Genomic DNA, 24,037 nt, shown 5'->3' with positions numbered 1-24,037 from the left:
TCAGTTAAGGGAAAAAGAAAATAAGATTGCTTTCTACTAAACTGGAATTCAGATGGTCCCTAGAGTGTTAAGATCACTGCAGTGACTGCCTGAGCTTTCTTGTTTTTCCTTTTCTTATCCAGACCCCCAAAGAAGTAAAGTGCTGAGATTTACACAAAATCACAAACTCTCTAAGCTGTCAGTTTCTTAGAATGAATCCTAGTACAATGATATGAATCCTGCTTAGTGTGTAGGCAGGAGTTTGAATTAAAAAAGGACTAAGGAGGGCAAAGTAAAAGAGTGCAACTTTTGAAGTTATACACCCCACAAACTTTTGAGAAAAGTAAGATTTCTTTTCAAAGCACTAATGGTTACTCCATTTACCTCTGTTGGTCCCATTTATTAGTTCCACTTTATACCATGGCAGATATCAGCCTGTCTCCCAACAAACCTGCATGTGACGAGCGGAACGACCAAACTAAACTCACAGAAATCTACTATTAGGAGGTGTCCAAGGGAGAAAAGGTTGAAAGGAGGAAGGAAAGGTTAAAAGAAAGGACAGGTGGGTTAATGCGCCAGCTTGCCTAGTCATGCCCTTCGCATCAACCTGTTGAGCTGGTAGGATATAGGAAGAGGAAAGCCACCATTGCCAGGAATCAAGAGGAAAACATGGGTATGTAACCACACCAATGCACTGAATTAGCACAGCAAAGAACAGAATATTTCAGCTGGAAGGGACCTACAAACAATCATCCAGTCCAACTGCCTGACCATGTCAGGACTGACTCAAAGTTAAAGCATGACCAAAATTAAAGCACAGAGATATTGTCCCAATGCCTCTTATACACTGAGAGAAGTAGAGCATCAACAACCTCTCCATAAGCCTGTTCCAGTGTCTGACCACCCTCTCAGTAAGGGGATGCTTCCTAACATCCAGCCTAAATCTCCCTGGCTCAGCATGGAACTGTTAATGTCATGGCTGAAATAGTAAAATTGTGTATTGCTGTAGTAGGCTCCATTGGTGTTTCCATCGGGGTAAACACGAACACAGGTTGCTGTTGCTCGCACTTCTATTTTTGAACACGTGTACAAGGTTGTGGCTGCAGAGATGAGGGTGTGCTAACACCCGTGCTGAGGCCAGACACCTGTGTACACCCAGACCTTCCTGCTGCAGGGAGATCCAGCTGTCTCTCCCCAAAATCCCCTGGCTCATTGGACTCACAGCAGCCCTGGAGCCCCTTCCTGCTGCCCTCCAGCAATGCCTGGTGCTGGAGGGGAAGGAAAAGGTGGTCATGGCCCATCAGGCAGCACCTGCAACACCATCTCTGGAGGTGTTTAAGGAAAGATGGGATGTGGCACTGAGGGACACACTCTGGCCCACAAGGTGGTGATGGGTCGTAGGTTGGGCTCAACAGCATCAGAGGTCTTTTCCAACCTAAGTGATTGTGTTATTCACAGAACCACAGAATTGTTAGGGTTGGAAGGGACCTCTGGAGACCATCCAGTCCAACACCCCTGCCAAGCAGGCTCACCTGGAGCAGGTGACACAGGAACGCGTCCAAGTGGGTTTGGAATGTCTCCAGAGAGAGACAACCCAGTAATTCCCTGGGCAGCCTGCTCCAGTGCTTTACCCTCAACGTGAAGAAGTTCTTCCTCATGTCTAGGTGGAGCCTGTTGTGTTTCCTTTCATGGCCGCCTCTCCTCCTGTCGCACCACTGTAAAGAGCCCTGCAGCATCCTCCAGGCGCCCGCCTTTGCGATATTCCCTCGCGTTAATCCCGCCGTTCCCGCGGGCGGCCCGCCGAGGGGGGCGGCGGCGGCGGGGGCGGGAGGAAGCGGCGGCGGCCCCGCCTCGCCCCGGCTCCTCCCCGCGCCCTGGGAGGCGCCGCGGCCGCCGCCTCCATCTGCGGGGCGGCCGCTGTGGCGGAACCGGCTCCTCCCCGGCGCGGGCGGCGCCATCTTACCCCCCCTCCCTCAGCGGCCGTGGCGGCGGTGGCGGGCGGGGGGAGCAGCGCGAAGCCGCCGCCGCTTTTCCGTCCCCCTCGTTTCTCGCCTCGGTCCAGGCAGCGCGTGGAGGGGAAGGACCGAGGTTCAGTGCCTGCCCCTCGCTTTCCCCTCTCGGCTGTCCGCACACGGGGTGGGGGGGACCGGGCACCACAAGCTGCTCCCACCTTCCTTCCATCCTTCCTCCCCTGCACATCTCAGCCTCCTCATCCATCCATCCATCCCCAGGGGTGAGCCTTTGAGTGAGTCACCAGCGAGGGCACGCAATTAAGAGAGTGTGTTGCTGTTAATTAACTTAGCGAGGCTGCTCGTTGTTGGGGCCTTCAGGAGCATTAGCGGGGCGGTTCCTGCCCGCGGTACCTGCGGGGCGGGGGCGCGGGGGGGGAGCGCGGTTTTCTGGTGGCCTTCGGTGTTACATCGGCCCCTGCCCTGTCCTGTTCGTTTTGTCGTCTTGCAACTAATCTAGGAGGTGTTCCTAAGACTTTTTTTTTTTACTATTTTAAAAAATATTCTTTAAAATTACGTGACAGCAGCCGAGCTGTGGCCTGCAGTACGCTATGTACTGCTGGGTGTTGTTAATTTCTTCGTGTCACTCTGATGTGTGAAATGTGCCTAGTTTGCAAATTTCATCCGGAGGAAATGGATTTTACTTTGCCCGAACAGGTGTGGTGATTCCCTGACTGGAATCCTGTGATATTCCTTATTTAGAATCCTATGAATTTGGCTGCTCGTTCTTGATGAGAAATTTTGGATGCATACATTGATGTCCTAACTTAATGGTATTCCTGATACGCTGGAATGTTCTCGTAAGGTCTATAGTGTTCCTTATAGAAAGTATAAGTCCGTAAAGAGATTACTGGTAAATGTTAAAAGCCTAAGGCTGACAGTCCAGAATAATGTTTCTCTGTGTTAGCTGTAAGTGATTTTTCCACTTTAGAATATTTTTATACTTCCTGTGTACAGATCAACTGCTTCTGAGTTCCTAGAAATGACACAAATGGATGATTTGCAGTTGATGATTGCAAAGCACATGTACATGCAAAATCTGTATTACTGTGTTTGTGAAAAGGGAGCAGGAATCCGATGTTGCAGACAATGCAAGTTTGCTGTATGGCAATAGTGTCAGTGATTTATTGTGAGATATTTGATTTCTTACAAGTGAATCTATTTCAAGGTTTGCAGCCGTGTTGATGTTTCGCTAAAATTTTCTTTTGAAGTCTTTTCTCTAACTCCCACATCATCCCACATCACCACTCCTTGGTACAGGCCTCACTTTCCCTTTGGCTTAAAGCAGCAGTGCTTACTTGGCAGGATGCAGGGCACCCACCCTCTCTCCCTATTTGCATCTCTTTCTTTACTGTTGGCCAGATCCAAGTGGTGTGGAAGGCACTGTCAGTCCTTTTGTGAACTTTGGTGGACTTTACGCAGGCTCCTATTTGCATGTTACTAATACACAAATCATATTTTGTTTTATTGTGGTTCCTTTTTATCCTGCGTATTGTTGCTGTATAGGTGGGAATGTTGATGGCAAAAGTAGCATTTCTAACTGTGACAGGAAAAAATTATACTTCTTGTGACAGGAAAAAATTATACTTCTTGAAAGCCCCATCTCTGCTTGTGAAAGTTTGAAAAAGTTAGTTTTCAGTTAGATAAAGAGCTTCTTAGCTGTGATGATTCTGAAGAAAAGCTTGAGGTCTAACCAGAACATCCTAAAACTGACGGAGGAAAAGCTCGAAGTTGTGTTGCAAGAAATCCTTTTGTAGTATTTAACTTGTGATTTTCAAATCTATGGATTTGAAGAGATTGCTTAAGGTTTCACAGGATTCTGTAGCCTTTAGAGCCTCTGGCTGTCATAACCAGTTGAATTACTCTCCTGGGCTCAGTTCTGGGTAGCACTGAACAAAGCTGTTTGAGAGTTGATTAGTCAATTAGTAACTTGTCAGCGTAAGCAGGTTGTAATTTAGCAAGCTACAAGTGTTTTAAGAATTGCCTACATGTAACAGCGTAGAACAAACAGTGAACATTGTTCACCTGGTGATTGCTGTGCTGCTGTGCTGCCCTGGAGCAGTGAGACCAGCTAGATGGTGTCTTTCTAGGTCATCACTGCAAAGGTGTTCTAAGGCATGAGGCCAAACCCAGGCAGCATAATTATACCATAGAAAATAACTGAGTTAATGCTCTGGTTGCGATTGCGAAATACCCAAATGTGTAGATACACAAGCATGTAAAGAAATTAGTTAGGCCCGTGTTCTCATGGAACCAGGCAGTGGTGACTCAGTTACAAGCTTATCTGGAGCTGATCAAAAAAATCTGCCTGTCAAAGGGGCTGAAAATGGTATTGATTTGATCTGCAATCTGTGTTGCAGGTAATTGGCATTTGTAGTGCTACGTGGAGTCGTTATTAATTTTAAATAATCTTAGTAAGCATTCTTTTGCAAGCTGTCACAGGTGAAATTTCTATTTATAAATAATCTTTGGCTTTTCTCTACCCCTGTATTTTGCATATGTTTGAAGTATCGCGTTTGATTACAATCAGACTTTCACAGAGTCAGCTGCAGAGTTTCTAGTTCACACAGCTCCTTAAGCCATCACAGAAGTAGCAGTAATGGAAAAAAGGGGCCAAGAACTTGTTTGGAAGATGTGATTTCCAGTAGACTCTTGCTGAAATGTAGGCTTTTTTTGCTTGGAATGCCACTCAAGCATGTGATTTTTAACAGCACTTAACAAGGAAGAGCTCTATTGATAATTCTTCTGATGAAGCCCAGTACTGAGGTTTACCTGGGACAAATGTGTATTTTTGAGTAAAAAAGGAGGCATTTTAGCAGGAACTTACTGGATATCATCTATGACTGAGATCTTGGAAGCGGGTTGGTGGCCTGTGTGTTACTGACATATTGTTAGACCAACTTCTGATTTTTATGCTTTGACCTGATCTTAAAGCCATGGCTGTTTTCCCTGTAGTTTTACTTGAATTAGATGTTGCATAGATGAGCAACAATGGAAGTAGACATTTTCTCCTCCAAAAAATATGGTGGCAAGCACTGATTTCTGAAACAAAAGCAGCCCCACAACAAGAATTGGACAGTTTTTTTATAACCTTCGCCTATAGATTAATATAGATTAATAACCTTAGCCAAATAGATTTGGCTGCTCATTCTTGATGAGGAATTTTAGATACATATGTTGATGCCATAACTTGATGGTATTCCTGATATGCTAGAATATTCAATTAAGGTCAGGGTGGAACGATATTATGAAATTATTTTAATTGTATTTCATATAGTGAATCAAGCACAGCTCAGGGTGATATGAGAGTAGAAAGGTCGATGTAATCAGTGTGATAGGTTGGAAGATGCCATTTTGAAAGAAGATGAAGGCAGGTGAATGTTTAGACAGAAAAGTTATACCAAAGAAAATACAGTTTAAAGCTAATGATAACTTGCCTATGCTTTATAGAAAATCCACCTCTGTTAGTAAACCTTTAAATTTGAATTTACTTTAAATGGAACTGAAGGTAGACAGGGACCCATGCTCACTAAAGGAGTTGTTTGCTGGCCAGTGAGCACCAGAATAAAGCATATTGACAGGGCTAACGTGACCTCTGCATATTAATACAGGAATGCTTTACTCATCAGCAAAAGCAAAATACTGAGCAAGTCCCAATTGGGCCTATTCGGCCTTGCATGCTGGAATCAAGTATGCAAGTCCTGATGACTTGGAAGCTTTTTTTTAATCACCAGACCTGTGAGCACACCTTGTGTTTGCTTCACTGAAAATCACCAGTGACTCTCACAGAAAGGTCAGAACCACTAAATTACATCTATATACAATTATTAAATAATTAATATAGAAGGTTTGTAATACCAGTGTATTAGGAAAAAAACAATTGCTAGTTGAAAGAAGTTCAGGGTTATAGGAGCCAGATTCTGGAAGCTGTGAGAACTTGGCTGTTAGTTTCAGGTTGTTTGGTCTTTACATTGTTTTCTTAAAGCATTTTTAATAAGGAAGGAATAAGTCATTTGTGCTTAATTTGCAGTGCTGTTAACTGCCAGTGTGGCACAAAGCTCTGCAAAGAAGTGTGCACATTCAGTTCAGAGGGAGGTGGGTGTATATATTAGGTTCATTTTGCCTGCTTCCTTGTTAAAAATAAATGTACCACTTCTGGGGAAGGACATAGCTCTGATTAGACTGGGGTTGGAAACTCTGAGAAGTGTTTTGTAAACACCTCCAGATGTGAAGGCAGAGCTCTCATGTAAAATTATTCTCTATATTTTCCTGTCTCAAATAAAACAGTCACATCTGTATATAAGTATTCTTTCAGTAGTCCAGACCATTCTGTGGTCTGGTTCAGAAGAAGCTTAAAGTAACTGTCATGTCTAACATGGGGATGGACAAATAGGAGCTTCAAATGTGAGGACATGCAGAGTCATATTGAATAAAACACAGCAGTTATTGCACACAGGGGAGTCAGAAGGTTTTATTTCAGTCTAAGGTTGCTTTAGTGACTTTTCTTTTCTTGCTAAGTCAGTGAGAGAGCTGTGCTTGTTTACTGCTTTCATGTAAGGTCTTCAGTAAAAGCAGTGCACAAAAACACTCTGAGATGTAGAAATGAACAGGAAGGGTTATTTTATCTTTAGGGATGTTGAACAGGACAGTTCTAAAGATAAAATCATTTGGATGCGTGTAATACTTTGGATGAAAATCTATGTGTACATGTATTAGAAAATTGGTTTTACCTGTTGTTATCAGCCATGCATGTTTCTTCTTTAACTTCTACATGACAATGAAAGACTGAATTGCCTTTAAATGGACAAGGGGAAGTTATGTTCAGTTGTATTCCTTGTATTCGTGTGGGCTTTCCAAGCGTGTTCCCTTCTAAGAGTGTCATGGTTAAAGATGAGATGCCTATTTGTCTGGGTGGTGAAAGCTGGGCTGTGCATTGACAGCTATAAGATGAATTTTTCTTTCTGGAATTCAGTTTAAAATAAAACTACCCTAAGAATCTGGCCTATCAAGTAGAAAATGGAAGCAGCAGCAGCAGATGTAATGCGTTATCCTTAGAATGAATAGTGCATGCATTCTGCTTTGTGGTACTTTGTTAATTAATTAAAAATGAAAGAAAGCTGAGATTGCAGCCCGAGCTTTGAACAATATTCTTGTGTGCAGACCTGGTGCAGATGTGTTCGTGCCTGCCCACAGATTGCTTCTAATCCTGTGTTTGGTCTGACTGCTCCCTGAAAGTTTGTGCCTTTACTTTATCTGTTTGGCTTTTTAAGATGCTGTGCATTAGGGAATATGGAAGTTACTCATCCTATTTCCTGTACGCAAAAAACACTTTTTAATTGTTGCCCAACAAGCTGGTAGATTTTGACCTGAACAGGTTAGAGGACGATAAAGTAATTTCATTGTATACTATCAGTCACTATTTTGTTGTAAATCCTAGATTACACATGCACTGTGCTTATCTGAGGCCCTTTAGAGTGTTTCTAGTTCCAGCCTGCTTCAACAGCTCAGGAGTACTTAAAGGACTTCACACTTAGTGTTTTAATTTTCAGTTAATTTGTGCTACTGGGAGAGTGAGTGACAAGCAAAACAGTATATTTGCTCTTGCATTTGGTTATGGGGTATTTTTTTTTAAACTCTTAGTTTTTGTAGTTTTGAGCGTACACTCAGCTAGTCTTGCATGTGTTCAGCAGTGTTATGGTGTGTTTTTGTTTTTTAAAAGAAGTGCAGTAACAAAAATCTGTGTTTCCTGTAGTTAATTAAGTTCTTACATCTCAAGTCCTAGAAGACTGTTATCCTATACCCTCTTGTCAGCTGGTGAGGCCATGAAGTACTCAGTGGTAACAGACTAGTTAATCTAATTACTCTGAAGTAGAGGGTGTGGAAACAAAAGCATTAATTTTAATTCTGTGTTAATTCATAGTTATATTGGCTTTTCTTTCCTTCCTGTTTCGTTTGAGTTCATATAAATGAAAATTTTTCAGTCTTTAAATTTTTGCATGGTTTCAGGTTATATGCAAAATGTATTTATGAAAAGACTGATGTGATAACCATGTTAGATGTATGCTTGATGAATTCAATCATTGTAATGGCAACTTCTATTTTGTGTTATTCAGTGTAAATATTTTTGCAGGGCCACTGCTAGTTTTTTGTAATCCTGCATCTTCTTTAGCCTATAACAGAGACATCAGAGAGAATCACTACAAATTCACATTTGTTTTAAACTGACCCAGTGCAGATTTATGGTTTTTTTTTTTCTTGTGGTGAAGTGAAAACTGTATTACTATTAACTTCTGCTGTTCCTGAGTGAATTAGATCAGCTGTCAGATTGTGTGTTGGAGGACTGTTCTGAGTGACTGTTTGGCTGCATCTTTCTCCTCGATTTTTGTGTGACATTCCAGCAGTGGGGATTGGTGAAGGTGTCTGAGGAGTATCTCAAAAGCCTTGACTGAGTCTCTGCTGTTCAGCCTGGAGAAAGGGAGACCTCACAGCACCTTCCAGGACCCACAGGGGCTCCGAGAGAGCTGGGGAGGATGTGCAATGATGGGACGGGGGGAATGGCTTGAAGCTGAAAGTGGGGAGGTTAAGATTAGAAAAAGAAAGGTATTTTGCTAGCAGGGTGGTGAGGCAGTGGAACAGAGGAGCAGTGTCAGCTCTATCCCTGGAAGTGCTCAAAGCTGGCTTGGATGAGGCCCTCAGCAACCTGGCCTGATGGAAGGTGTCCCTGCACATGGCAGGGGGTTTAAATGACATGAGTTTTAAGATTCTTCAGAATGGTTTGGTGTAAGAGCCAGATGAGATAGATGTGGGAATGACAGGCAGCTTTTTTCCAAAATGCTCTTTATTGCAGCAGTCCTGGGTCGTGGGTGAGAGCCCAGCCTAAAAGCTGCCAGCTACAGCTTATGGGCAAGCCTGAAGCCGCTTTGGTTTTGGATACAATGCATTATATAGTTTTCTTTGCTGAGCATCTTAATACATAGAAACAAATCAGCATCATACACAATACCTTTACATTTACCTATAGCCTATCATAACTACTAATATTACCGTATTATGTTACAGTTTAAGCTCAAAGTTGTCTTTCTGTCTTCTTGCAGAGGAAAATTCTTAGACTTTGTTTCTATTTGGTAAAAACATCTTCTTTGTTTGTGGTCAACATATCTGTTGCTCTAGCCATAGAACCTCTTTCCAACTCTACTTAACCTTTGCTTTCTTAGTTGTCCAGTAACAAATGGCTCACCAATTCTAATTTTAGACATATTTTATTTTCCTATATCAAAACTTGCTTTCATTTCTAGAGAACCTTCTGCTAAACATTTGTATCTTTAAAACTTTCCTGGTTAGTTTTCATCTTCCCCAACAGTTTGGTTTAGAAGGTATGATTTTATGTATATATTTATATGTAAATATAGTATTGGATATTGCCCAAATGTATAACCCTTATGTTTTAGGAACAGTGAAATTCCAAATTCTATGTCTCTCAGCTGGATCTTGAATAAATACGTGGGTTATACCATCCCTTACTGATTGTAGAAAAGTCAGTGTAGGTTAATACTGTGTGGTAATTTCAGAGTGGATATTGATATGAAGGAGGGTTATGAGACAGAAATCTACCCAGGTATCTTACTGTGGTGAGAGGGATGGGCCTAAACCTGATGAGAAATTACTTAAAATTTGTTTCCCTCAACTGATAACTTTTGTTCTGCTGATTCATATGGAAAAAAATGTTTTCTGTTATGACTTTCCTATGTAAAAGGCATAGAAATTACAGTAGATGCTTTTAAACATTTATATTAGTGATTATATATACATTTGAATGTGTGTTTTTTACTATACATGTGATTGCAATGTTTTACTTACGAGAAAAGAATTTATAAAAGTTGGACCTACTTGGATAGGAACTCAAAATTACCAGTCCCAAATCAGAAGCTATCTTCTTGCTAGAGTTCATGATTAAAATGCAGCACATTGAAATAATCTGTGACTTAATCTGAACATCTGAATTCATTTTATAGAATATGGCAAACAGCTGCATTTCAGTTTGGAGCTAAAACAAATACAGTATATCGACCCACTAAAGATCACTGTAGGCTTTTCAGATCCATGATAGCTGTACTTATTGAAGAAAATTGATTTGAGAGTGCTTCTGCTTTTGCACTATTATTTTTTTTTTAATGTCCGGAAGAAAGGAAATAGAACATACAGAGGATGGTACTTTGATGTGTAAAGAAGTTAATTATCTAAACCATCAAACAAAATGTGGGCTGTGGAAGTAATTATTGTAAAGGGTCTGATGAAGCCTGACAAGCTGTTGGTTTTTTATGTCAAGAAAATGCTGTACACCTGCTTGATTTGAAAGTTAAATTGTTTGGTTGCAACGGGAGGACCCAAATTTGCAGTGAAGCAGTAGCAGATAAACTTTCAGCTCTCAAACCACTGAGATGTACAGCACTTCAAAAAAATTTAAGTGACCTGTTCTTGCCACTTGGAGGGCAGAAATCACAGGTCTTATGCTGTGAGGAGGCAACTGTGGAATTGAGCCCTATGGTTTTTGGGAATTTTGGGAGAGGGTTTCATGAATTAGCAGAACAGAACATCCTGGATAAAGCACAGTGTCTGTCATGGATGTTCAAAGAAAATAATTATATGCTTCAAGTGATGCAAGTAGTTTTAAAAAACTGAATTAAAAAAAACCTCCATAAATATTTGGATGTTATTTACTTTTTAATGAATACACCATTAATTCTCTGTCTAGGGATATTGGTACCCTGGTATTGGAAATAAAATTAGAGCTACTAAAATTAATTCTTCTTAGTCCCGATCAAATGATGAACAATAAAATACATATTAATTTTTAAATCTTTAGGCTGTTTCTGCTAGGGTGGGTACAAAGGCAGCTTCCTCTTAACTCCCTTTCATGGATATATAGAACTTTCCTATAAATACTGGCACCTTTCTTTGTCAAAGAGGGTTTTGAATTGCTTTTGTTTTTTAAGTTCACTAATTTGAATGTTTAGGTTAGATGACTCTGGTAATTGCTGATTATGGCAGGATCCTGACAGCACTTTAGCCTTGTGTGTAACTACTCGTGATTAAAATCAGACTTGAGTGGGAGCAAACTTGTGATTCAAGTTACACATGTGCTTAAGTGCTTGCAGGATGGGGACCTAAATTAGAATCTGCCTGAAGATGAACTGAAGGTTGATAATCTACATGAAAGCATTAATAAAAAAATTAAACTTACGACACCAAGTTGGGTGGGGTAGGGAGGCTGTGCAAAGGCATCTTGAAGGGCTGGATCAATTGACCAGGGCCAATTTTAATGAGGTTCAACAAGTTCAAGTGCTGGATGCTGTACATAAGTCACAATAACCTCGTGCAATGCTGCAGACTGAAGCAGAGCGGCTGAAAAGCTGCTCAGTGGGAAAGGACCTGGGGGTGCTGGTGACAGCAGCTGAACATGGGACAGCTGAGCCCAGGTGGCCAAGAAGGCCGGTGGCACCTGGGCTGTGCCAGCCATGCTGTGGCAGCAGGGCCAGGGCAGTGACTGTCCCCTGTGCTGGGCACTACTGGGGTCACCTCGAGCGCTGTGTCCAGTTCTGGGCCCCGCAGTTCAGGATGGACATTGAGGGGCTGGAGCGTGTCCAGGGAAGGGAACAGAGCTGGGGAAGGGTCTGGAGCACAGGTCTGAGGAGGAGCAGCTGAGGGAGCTGGGGGGGCTCAGCCTGGGGAGAAGGAGGCTCAGGGGGAACCTTGTGGCTCTGCACAGCTCCTGACAGGAGGAGACAGACAGGTGGGGTTTGGCTCTTGTGTACAAAGCTATAGAAGAAGAGGAACCAACCTCAAGTTGTGCCAAGAGATGTTCACATGTTGGGAAAAGCTTTCTTCACAGAAAGGGTGATCAAACATTGGAAGAGACTGCCCTGGGAAGTGGTTGAGTGGATTTCTATTCTAGAAAATAATCTTAACCTTTGCATTTCAAAATAGAGAGAGGTAGGATCTCTTACAGCACAGCAAGCTATATCAACATGAAGCTTTTACTGTTGCTATTACTAATAGTGCAAGAAATGAGCAGTACAACTCAGCTGTTACTAGTGTGTAACAAACTAGAAAACTAAGAAATACAGTGAGAATATGTCTTGTTTATCAGAGAACTTACACCGTGTGCAGTTTTTTATTAATATTTTTGAAGGGAAAAATGAAACTCCCTTGTACATATGTATGGAGTTTTCCATAATTAAATTTTGCTAATCAGTCTTTCAGTAAATGAAATTATTTTTTTAAACTTAAATAGCACAAAGCCATCTGACTTGCATATTATTAAAGAGGAAAAATGTAGATTTGTTATTTACTTCGTAGAATAAGAGTAAAATTGTCTTGGATTTGCTTTGGAGTTGTTGAATAAGATATTTATATAGAGAACTGTAAATACTTAGTATAAAGACAGTACCTTCAGTGCTATGAGTATTATGATGGTGGTCAGGTCTCACTCTTTCTAATGTATTTCTGTTTTAAGAATTAAAGTTGTGTGTGTGAAGGGGGTGTTTTATAAAGGAAATTTCTGATTCTGTGCTCATAAAGTTTTAACTGGCTTTTTGAGAATCTCTTATTTCTCTTAGCCTCGTTGGAGATGGTGTGGATGTGATTTACTGGTGTTTAGGATATGCAGGAATATAAGAGGATGACCGGGCAGCAGAGGTTCTGGTGTCTGTGAATACCATCTAGTCCAGACTAGTGGTGTTTTTAGTTTAATGCTTTTCCACTGGTACTTTTTAGGATACTTCTAAATTTTATTCTAGAATTAGTGCATCTTTCCAATACTTCCAAACATCAAATCGAGCTTTCTAGTGCCTCACATAGCCTTCTTTTTTTGCATGCAGAACCTTTACCTTCCATGTTACTCCAAATAGCTTTTCTTCCTTTTAAATACCTGATGTGAAGCGTACATATGCTCTCTTGGAAATGAAATACAAGTATTGTAAGTGCCATTATTTCTTTGTTTCCCCAGATGAGCAGCACTGTGGCCAGCCCCATGTCAGCGGTTGCCTCTTCAAGCAGTGGAAGAAAATCAACAAGCTTTACACCTGAATTGCAGAGTATGATGTGAGTAGTCAGTCAAAATATCTGACAGTATCTGCATTGTGTGTTCATCTTTTGGCTGTTTTCTTAGAATGTGTGAGTGAGGGTCATGGGGGAAAGAAGAGCAGGTGTTAGTGATGGAGCTGTTAGTGTTTTACTTCTGATTTGTAAAACATTCAGAGATGACTTGGGTAAATAAAACCCACATCTTTTATTGAAAGGAGAGTAAATGCTGCTGAGTAAAGAAATGTATTTTTAATATATACTTTAGAAGTCTTTAGAGTCCTTATTTCTCAGCCCTTCATCAAATATAGCAAAGCTTCCAGTTGTCATAGATAGATTTTTAAATAAATACTTTCATTAACTTCCTTCAGTGCTAATACAGAGAGATAAACTGCTGAGATCATAATATTGCTGATGCAATTACAATGTGGAATGCTTGTAAATAACTGGGGCCTGCCAGACAGGAAGTAAAGTTGCTAAAAAAATAAGATATTCATTATTTTAAATGAATGCTGGTTTCTTAGAAACCCAGTTCCAAGCTGTGATATTATGATTTTTTAATTTGGTGGTGAGACTAAAACTGTGTTGCTTTCAGTCATGTGTGGTAGGTTTGCCTTCACTGTTGTATAACAATTTCTCACCTGAATTACTGCATAGGCAGTAGATGCATAAGGAATTACTTGTCTCCATTAAATTCTGCAAAGAGGTCCCTTTGCAAAAGTGAAAGATGCAATTTATTTTCAGTTAAGTGTTCTTAGGAGATCACTAGATTGTTGTCAGGTGGATAATGAGATGCCTTCCACGGGAGTATTTTTCAGTATAATGTAAATAAGAGCTTTTTCTTGTACATTGAATCTTCTAGTGTAGCTGAGTACATTGTTACAGAACCAGTGTTCTACTGTATTTTTTCTTTGGTAGAAAAATATTACTGCACTCTCTCCTTCAAGGGAATTCTGTTTGCTAATTGTTCATATCTATTAAGGTCATCTATGCTGAAAAACACAACTGTTGTTCTTGGTTGAGAAAAATAACTGTAACTGTGTTTAAAAAACAAAACTTCAGATTCAAATCCTGTGCATCAGTTTGGATCAGTATCTGGGGAGCCTGCATTTATTGGATTGTGGACTTCCTGATAAAGTGTTTTGAAACTCCCTTTCCCCGCCAGTATACACACGATTCTGTCAGAATGTAGAAGTTATTGTTGGCCATATAAATGGAAGGAATAGACATTTTCCTTTTGCTTCAGAACTGGTGCAGTTATCCTTTGAAAGCTGTGCAAACAGATCATCTGTGCTCCAGAGTAACATATTTCACAGCTTCATTAAACTAGTAGGAACTGAGGAAATTCCTTGACTGCAATGAGCACATTGAAGCTTAAGTTTTTATTGTTTGCTGTGGAAAAAAAGGAGACTTTTGAAAATGATAGAGTGCCAGGGATGAACCATGCAGAAAAAAAGGACAACTGTTTCCTTTGGCCAGGGCCATAAAATGAAGTTATGCCTTTAAAAGAACTTTCTGTGCTCTGACAGAAGCTGACATTTTTTATAAACGATGTGATTTAGGAAGTTACAGATTCTCCTATTTAGGCGATTCATAACAAATTCCTGCTGACATCTTAAGATACTGGGAAATAGCAAAGACTGGAGCAGTGCAGTGCAAAAAAGGTAACATCTTCTTAAAGAAAAGAAAATAGAGGCTATCTCTCTCTAGTTTCTTGCTGTCAAGAGAAGGGTCACCTATTTGCCATAGTTTTCATGGAGTAATGTGAAGAGAAACTTCAACTTGCCCTGCCTTTCTCAACAAAACGTGCAGCAAGAGGATGAACTTCTGAGAAATTATTCATATAGAGTGCTAATCCAGAATGTCATGTAGTAGTTTGTGTCGATTTTAAAAATGGGCTGTTGGATTTTAGGGATTTAAAAGGTAGAAGAAAGAGAGAGAGAGAAAGTATTTTTGGAGTAGAATATCAAATCCTGTTGTAACCCAGTGCCAAGATCTGGAAATCTGCAGATAAGAATATCTCATGGCATGAAGGTGGTGTCTTTGATTAGTGTATAATTTGCAGCACAGAAGTGTTGAGCCAGTGTTGGATTCCATGGAATGCTTAAATTGACACGTAACGTTAAGCTTGTGAGTAGTCACTCCTCAAGGTGAGGAGGTTGTTCATATGCTACATCTGTTACATGCACTACACCTGTTTTTGAGCCATGGCATTGTAAGGGAATGAACTGAATCCTGTTGTAGAATTGTTTTTATGATAAGCTCAGCAGGTTTTTTCTGATTTATTTGAGAAGACAAAAAATGTATAGGAGCTTAAAGTCATAAAATATTGCAAAAAAAAAAAAAGCTGTCTTAAAATGTGTACAAGTTTTTCATTGTATACATAGATACTTAAATATTCTTAATGGAAAAACAGAATCATTTAACTAGTAAAGATATGTCCTTGGATTTGAAGAAATTTTTGTTTGTTGAGAAAATAATTTCATTTGTATCATGCCTAAATAGTACTGTGTAATTAGTGATAATGCATGTATTTATTACCTTAAGAACAATGCTTCTTAATCAGATTGTCACAGATCATCTAAACACAAGTCAATTTGCAGTACACTAGCTTTTGCATAGTTATATTTGGCTTTTAATTGTTAAGACCTTGGAATTAAATTATATTTCTTATACTAATTTAAAAGAGCAAAGTGCTATGTAGAGCTTACTTTGACTTCTACATCCTGTATTTGCATTTGGATTTTTTATTATGGTACCAGGGAATGTACAGCAGTAGGTGTTAATAATTTAAAAAAGTTTTCAGCACATCTAGTGCATTTTGCTGAGGTTTGTTCTACTTAACTTCGTTTGGCTGATCTACAGCCTGTTTCCAAACTAACTGCTCACATTAGGTGGGTTGCACTTAAATCACAGTTCTGCCCAGTAGATTCACAACCATACTGATTTCACTGTAGCCATTAAAATTCATAATTTGGTAGAGATCATCTATTTTCTAATATAAGCACTACTTACAGAGTGAATCTCTGGAAACACTGATAGTCTAAAGACTTATGTTGTGCAATTTGCAGCTACGGAGGGAGGTTTTTATCTCCCCTCAGTTAAATGCCTTGACTTCTCAAAGCTATTTCAGCTATTTACAAAAATTCTAATTACTGTGATCTGAAGTTTCCTAATTAGTTCTTGGGGTACGATTCATACCAGAAATCAAAATTAGATGGTATGGGGTTATTAGGATAAATTATAATGGTGAAAGTACTGAAGAAAACAATGTTTTAATTTGGTTTAAGTCTTTCTGGTTATCTACTGTATTTACATTAGTTAATATTAGTAATATGCATTGCTATGATATAAATTTATTACTGCTCCTAATTGTGTCTTTCCAGACAGTAAAAATGTGTTCAGGTGTTTCAAATGCAGTTCCTACTCAACTTGCTCCAGCTTGTAGCTTACGCTCACCTCTGTTACACTTCTGTGTTGTGTTATTGTGCAATAGAGATACTAATAAATTCTTCATATTCCCTTTTTCTTTATGAATATATTATTTATAATTTTTCCTTTCTAAACATTCAGCAGATTGTGGGAGATACTTGGGGCCAGTAGTTGTTAAATCTTTTCTTTATTAAGACTCTTTGAACCTGTCTCCTTGGCTCTTGCGATATTTACATGATCCCTGTTACTAAAGCATTTGAATGGTTTTGTAATATTGTCAATAATATTTCCCAGTTTAGACTCAAGGAGTATCTAGAATGAATGTATTATTATTTTGGACTTGCAAATATTGCATGGTATTTTTTTTCCTATATACAGCATGAGCTATAAAAGCTAGTATTTATTACTGGTTGCAACCTTGCAAACTTGTCAGTCAAATAAATTGTCTTTAGGGGTTTTACTTATTTAGGATGTCTCATCCGTTCTGAGATGACAACATCTTCAAGAATATCATTCTAAGTTTTTGAATTTGCAATGAAATAACAGGAAGCATGGTCTCTGAACTGATCTGTTCTCCCGTTGATGTATTTGGATAACCTCTGCTGACTTGAGTTGGATTACAGTTTGTTCACCACTGAATCCCTGGAAAATCTAATTGATTTCTTCTAGTATCTGATTCTAAATTTATTTTCATATGCAGAAATGAAAATTCTGTTTGATAACAACATAGTAAAATAGTGTTTTCTTGTTAGTTAGAAAGTTCAGGGAACTTGTTGCTCAGCATTGAAGAAATGCCCACCGCATGTAGCAGTAAAGAAATGCTGTGATTCAAGAGCTGTGCTTTGCTAGCCTGGTTTGTGTTTGTGGGTTAATCCAGTTGTGAATACCATAATCACCCAAATACTTCAAGATACTCACATTACATGCTAACTGAAAAAAAAAATACACAATATGGATTTTGTGCTGTTTACAGGACTGTTGAACATTTTACCTAAAGGGTTTCACTATGTGACCTAACAAGAGAACTTTTAAAATACATTCTCTGTCTGATTTCTAGACATTGTACAAAATCTTTGCCATTCTTTCTGGCTGTTACCATCAGCTGGCTACTTGATTTTTGATAAATATCTAGTTTTTGTTATCCTAATCTTTAAAACATGAATGGCTTTTTTATCTCTTTGTGACAATGGGTTTTGTTGCTGTAAGTCCAGTTTACATTTGTTAAACTGTGTCCTTGATTATTTTGTGGTTTCATTCTTTTATTTTTCTATTGCATCTAAATGTGTCAGCTTGATTATGATTATAAATGATTATAGAAACTAGGAAGTTATGCCAAATAGAGAGTCTAGATGATTGTTTTTCATAAAATGGTCCAGAACTTATCTAGCGTGGAACGAGTGCGTGCTTGAGCTGAATGTTAGTAACTATTTGTTGTATCACACTGTATGCTGCGATATGGTTCTACTGGCACAACCCTGCTGTGACTGTTACCTTATGGCTTCTTTTGGTTGTGTGTTTATCCATCTTTGCTTTGAAGTTGGTCAGTGAAATCATCTGACTTGGGATCGTTTGTTTGGCATGATGGTGGAAGAAAACATCAGTAATGACCTGGCTGAGGAAGCGCTTTGGTTAACCAAACTGTAATTTGGGACTGTAAAGAATTTCTCTATTCTGTCCCATACTTGTTTACCATATTTGAACCCAGAATTGTGCTGAGATTGCACTGTTTAAAAATAAAGGAGCAGTTGAGCCTACCGAGCCGAAACCCTTCCCTGCAAACACGCAGGGCGCGCTTTCCCCCTCGGGTAGAGGCGATGAAGGGCAGTGGCAGCAGATGTCGAACGTGGTTATCAGATGATGTGTGGCTGTTCCTGTCTACCTCATTAAATACATGAGGCAAGAATGGTATGAGATAGAGAACAAGGGGCAGAACTAAGTTTTCCTTTTATAGGTAGGATGGAATACAGGAAGGAAATTCATTAGAGACAAATTACTACAGCTTTTTCTGATGCGGATGTGGTATTTTTGAGCTTTTAAAGGCAGAGTCTCTTCTTTGCACAGCACTTAGCTCAACAGGATTTTGCTGAGGATGTCTGATAGTGTTTGCAGAACTGGTAATAGAAGATGTAAGAGCTGAAATGGAGTGAGTTTCAAAAAAGCTATTTGAAAATTCATTTTTCAGGCTTCCACATTTTTGTACTGTGTTTAAAGTGCAGTTATTTTAGACCTTCCTTTGGTAATACCGCAGTTTCATTTTACCTTTTAGTAGCAGAGTTCACTTGAAATACAACCTGAACTTGACCTTATTAGTGTCAAACAGTCTGAAATAACTCATTTTATCTCTTGCTTCTTTCTCTGTGTTGTTGCTGAGTATCCTGTCCCTATTTATGAAAGACCATGAGGTGATGGAGGATCTTAATTAACATAAGGAGTAGTACACACACATAGAGCAAAGAAATTGTTGAGTGCCTGTACAGACTTATGGAGGAACATTCCTGTAACTAATTTAAAAATTACATTTGTACTCAGTCTGAAAAAGAAACACAAGAAGGATGTTTTTATGAGGGAAGACTGGAGATATTAATCTGGGTAACAGCTTTTTCTATAAACAAAATTAGCTGAAGTTTAACTTTAGTTTGGGTTATGTGTGTCTTGTGTTTCTGCTCTACTAGTACTTTATTTTTCTCTTGTCAGTTCAAAGTTAATGTAAGTTTTGCAGTTCATTTGTGAAATCAGTTTTGCTAAGTATGAGAACAGTTTCTCTAAGTTTACTGTGTCTTCAGTTCTACTCAGTTTGTTCTGAGTTGCATACAGCTTCTCAAGCTTCCTGTGTTTGAAATTTTGTTTTGAATTGAAATATTTTAAGATATGTGGTTCCAGGATTTTGAGCTTGGATTCCTGAAACTTTCTGGTTTCAGGTTTTGACAGGTTGCTTTAAGGTATCATCTAGTACCTAAGTAAAAGATTATGAAATTTGGAAACGATTTACCCTACTTAAGTGAAGACTTATATGGTGTAACCAAATACTAAAGCCATAAATTAATATGATAATTAAATTCAGCATATTTCAGTTTTTTATTTCCCCAGTGTGATAAATTGTAATACATTAGTTCTAGCAGACTGAACCTGAAAATCCAGTTTAGCTTTAAGTGTGACCTTAAGTGGCAGTTGCTGCTGAAGTCTTTAAACTGCAGCTTCGTGCATCATTTGCAATCTGTTTGTTTTAGTCACGTTTAATTTGACACTACAGATTGTACGTGTTGGTGGTGGAGAACAGCAGCAAAGTGGACATTATAGCTATGGTTGGCTTTTTCATTCTGCCCCATGGAATTATTTCCAGTTGGATTAGGTAATTAATTGAAAATGTACAGTTTGGATGTCTGTAGGTGACCAGTTAGAATAAGGAAATTGCTGATTGCTCTGTGTCCTAGGTGGCTAACTCTGAGCAGCTTCCTCGTCTAGGAGCTATTTCTGGCCCATTCAGCTCTCTGCTCTGTGGCATTGGAGGCCACTGCTTGTCTTCTTAATTATGTATTTTTTTACTTTTTTCCTAAAGCACAAAAGCTGTATTATCCTCCCCAGGTTTTGCTGGAGTGATGCTGAAGTCTGTCCCCCTGTTAGGTGCCTGACAGCCCTGAGCAGTTACAGAAATGTGCTTGTTTTTCTATATCATTGTGAGCTCAACATAGTAATTTAGTCTATGACGTTCTCCCTAAATTGGTCTGGAAGGTGATTCATTTATCCTTCAATCCCACACTGGCTCTGGGACTTACAATGAACCAACTAAATAATACAGATGGAATATTTATCCTCCTGCATAGGTTCTAGTACTTTGAGTACGTAACAGCATCAATTTTTTAAAATGTAAATGTATAAATAGCTTTATTGTACCCTTAATTTTCATCAGGTTAATCTTACTCTCTTTTTTGACTTTGTTACATGTATAAGAGATATATAAAAAAATCTGTATCATAGACTATGTATTAAGTATCACTAGCTCTTTATATTATGGAGTTTAATTTTAAATCCCATAGACCAGTATTTGATATTTTCATGTGTTCCTGGAGGACCCTTTTGATGACACATGAAGGCATTGCAGTGATTAGAAAGGAACCCACCTCCCCTTCCACAGCTCCCAGGGCTGTGAAATAACTGAATAGTGTTTCTTTTAGCTTGACTCTAGAAATGGTAAATAATAATTTCACAGTTGTGATAAAACTGGATGTCAGAAATGGCAGTAAGGACAGTGGCAAAGTGGGTGGAGAAAGGACAAGAAAGTGAACAGTCTAATGATACGTGCTAGTTTATTATAGGAAATAATATTGGCCATTTCTTTAAGATGTTAACAACAGTGACGTGGGTTTAGTTTTAAAAAACACTACCAAGGACATGTACTTTGTGATTAATGTTATTTTTGCTTTTGTAGGAAATGCTGAGCAAACAACTTATTTGGTCCCTTGACTTGGTGACTTCTTTTGCTTCTTCAGTTTTTGGACAGAAAGCTCTAAGGACTTTCTGGTGTTAAAAAGCAGCAGCTTCTGACCTAATGTACCCTTCTCTGAACGATAATGTTTCTTTGTTACTTATTTTTAGCTCAGATTGTTTTTCTCCCCTTTCCCCCAACATGATTTGTACAACCTTTTGGAAATTGAGTAGTTGTGGTTTTGAATCATCCTCCCTTTCTAGACTGAATGAGTATTTCTGAAGAAGCACAGGATTGCTTGTGAGTGGGCCTTTTTCTTACTTAAAAAGGCAACAGCTATGACAGTTTCACCCCCTGCAAAAAGGCAGAAAATCTGTGGACCCTTAATAGACTGCATTGTGACCCTGGAAAGGACAGTGTGTAAAGTACTTATTTAATTTTGTACCAATGGTATATTGCTAGCAGATGTCCTTTGTTTTGTTTTTACAATGATTCAGAGCCATTTGGATAAAACATTTTGAGGGAGTATATTTTGGTCCTGAAATAAAGCATGACTATCCATTTAGAAACTACAGTAATACTTATTGTGTATCAGTCTATATTTGACTCCTTGTTTGGGTATAAAGCCTTTGGCATATCAAGTACAAGTCTAAGCTGTTATCTTGCTGTGCTTTTGGTGAAGCACAGCAAGATATCATGAACAACTGATGTGTAAATAGTGATTAAAAAAAGCCTTACAGGAATAAATTTGAATTCCACAAAGTATAAATGAATGTGTTTGGCTGTTTTAAGTGTGGCAGAAAACTAATGAATTTGATATAAAAAATTATATTTTTCCTATTAAAGTAATTAATACTTTTCTATTATAAAAGATCCCTGTTAATTCTGCAAATAAGGTAGCTCCCTTCTAAAGGGATCCTGTAGCTTTTATATTCTGAATTACTCACAGGAAATCAAGAACCTGAGGGGCCAGCGTGTGCTGCTTTGTATGCTTATATTGTGTATGGATTTTCATTTAAATGGGTATATACACACTCATTCCCAATGCCTTGCCAGTATTCCTGCACCAGTTAAATAATAATCCCATCAAATGGAATCATAGAAATATTAAGGTTGGAAGGGATGTCTGGAGGTCATTTGGTCCAACCTGCTAGATTCAAACCTTAGGTCTCTCTGGTCCATAATTATGTGAGAAAAATACTTGTATTTTATAGTGCTATAGCTACAGTAATAGACTGCTTTTTCCAATATAGCCAAGCTACTGTAATTATTCTAGAAATATTTTTAAACGTAGACTAGACTTTAATATTAAGCAGTATCTAAAATTACTAAATAAAATTAGATTTTGATTTTCTGGAAAAACCCTTTCACTAGCCAAGTTAAGAGGAGAAAATGCATAGTCTTTATGGAAGGTATGTATCAATGTGGTTTAATATGTGACTCCATGCCTATGACTACTTTTTCTGTTATACTGCAAAGCTCCTTCTATTATATATTTAAAAATGTAGACATTGGAATAATTCTGCATATTTCCCTGAAAAATATGATGTAATTTATCATACACTCCCCAAAAACACTCTGTTTCTAATTTTTTTGAGAACCTGCACAAAAGAAGGGATTATTATTATTATTGTAAGGACATGCTTCTCAGTTATGATAAAATGTTTTGTGTTACTGTTAAAACCAGAGTATGTTTTATGTGGCCACTATAGTGCTAAAGGTTACTATGAAATAATTTTTTAAAATAAGGAGTTTGTGCAAACCTGGAGACATGTTAAAGTATTGGAAAGGATAAAAAATATCCTTCTATTCCTTTCTTTTTTTTGAAAAACAAGTTAATCTTGTTTTGTTTAAAATAAATTTTGTCTATTTCTTTCTCTGCATGTGTGTATATCTAGGCTTATATAAAAGCATAACACTTTGCTGGCTTCCAGGTCACATGAATGTACCTGTCTGTCTGGGAGGAAACATGGGAATAAATACCTTAGGAGGCAGGAAGAGGGTGATCTGTGGAAATACTTCTTAACATCCTTCTACTCCTCTACTAGTTAGCAACTTCCAATTGAATGTATGTGTGTATAATTGGCACATTCATTACAATCAGATCTTTCTCCTACATTTTATCTAATATCGTGAGGCAGTTCAGTCAGTAGCAGTGAAGGCAGACAAATAACTTTCTCTTTACTTAGAGTCTCAGTAATTCCAGTTTTGCTTTTGATAAATCAGTTACGGAAATCAACATCTGTGTGGGTCTGAAACACTTAATAACACAAATAATGCCATTAAATTTAGCTGTATGTAAGTTTGCTTTAAAAGCTGTAGAGGGCTAAGTGCTGATTGTGATTGAATGGGATGTGTTAGGAGAGTTGCAGAAATTGTTGGTCCTGGCCTAGGCCCTTCTAGGTCTGTTTGTGCCGACTATGATGGAATTACAAGGAAATAGCCCTATGCAGTGAAAACTGAAAATCTACTCAACTGAACCAGCTTTCATACAAGTTAAACAGGGCTCGATGCATATCTGGTGACTTCAAGAGAAAGGCTCTGTAGAGGTTGGCAAACTTCTGTATTCTCTGTTTCCCTGTTAAATGCCAGTTTTATTCCTTCAAGAATGAAACTCTCTTTTGGAAAGCAATATATTAAAACAAGCTCTGCCTGTGAGTTTGCACTGGCAGGATCTCCCACTCTGCCTGCCCAGGTACATTCACATACTGCTGCAGTTGTGTGCCCAGCTCTGACTCTAAATTGACAACTCGGTATCTGTTTTGTCCTGTTATGGTTCAGATGACTAAAAAGATAAGTGAGCAAGTTATAGAAGGAGAGATGAAACTCTGGGGGTTCTTTCTAATGAATTATAGAATTATTTTTGAAAAAGCAGTGCAGTGTTTGAATAATCAAGTCAAGTATTTTTCTGGAGCCAAGATTGCGATGGTAATATTTATCTTTGAATTCTTAAGACAGATAAAAATCAAAAGCCCAAACCACCAGCTATTTTTCTTTAATGTTTAGATTAATCCAGAAAAATAGACCAAAATTTTGAAAATGGCTTATTTAAACACAGATTGATTGAACTGTTTAAGAGGCATTTAATTTCTTTCTCAAAAAGACTTCTCTGTAT

At 38.6% G+C, this 24,037-nt stretch overlaps 1 protein-coding gene across 4 annotated transcripts in view; it reads left to right on the top strand.

The window, feature by feature from the left end:
• Nucleotides 1-1,934: 1,934 nt before the first annotated feature.
• The window catches only part of SUPT3H (SPT3 homolog, SAGA and STAGA complex component), a 256,330-nt gene continuing 234,227 nt past the window's right edge, over nt 1,935-24,037 (top strand). Inside the window, exons 1-2 of one of the 4 annotated variants that reach the window (XM_063423657.1) lie at nt 1,935-2,067; nt 12,994-13,088. In XM_063423657.1, the coding sequence (XP_063279727.1) occupies nt 12,994-13,088 (95 nt within the window). In that variant the 5' untranslated portion in view covers nt 1,935-2,067. Of the gene's footprint in view, nt 2,258-12,993; nt 13,089-24,037 lie in introns of all 4 variants that reach the window. The other 3 variants (XM_063423677.1, XM_063423687.1, XM_063423668.1) reach the window with 3 other exon arrangements.

The sequence above is a fragment of the Prinia subflava genome, chromosome 2 (genome assembly GCF_021018805.1).
Source record: "Prinia subflava isolate CZ2003 ecotype Zambia chromosome 2, Cam_Psub_1.2, whole genome shotgun sequence".
In the NCBI taxonomy this organism is placed as follows: domain Eukaryota; kingdom Metazoa; phylum Chordata; class Aves; order Passeriformes; family Cisticolidae; genus Prinia; species Prinia subflava.
This window is presented reverse-complemented; position numbering and strand designations above follow the sequence as displayed.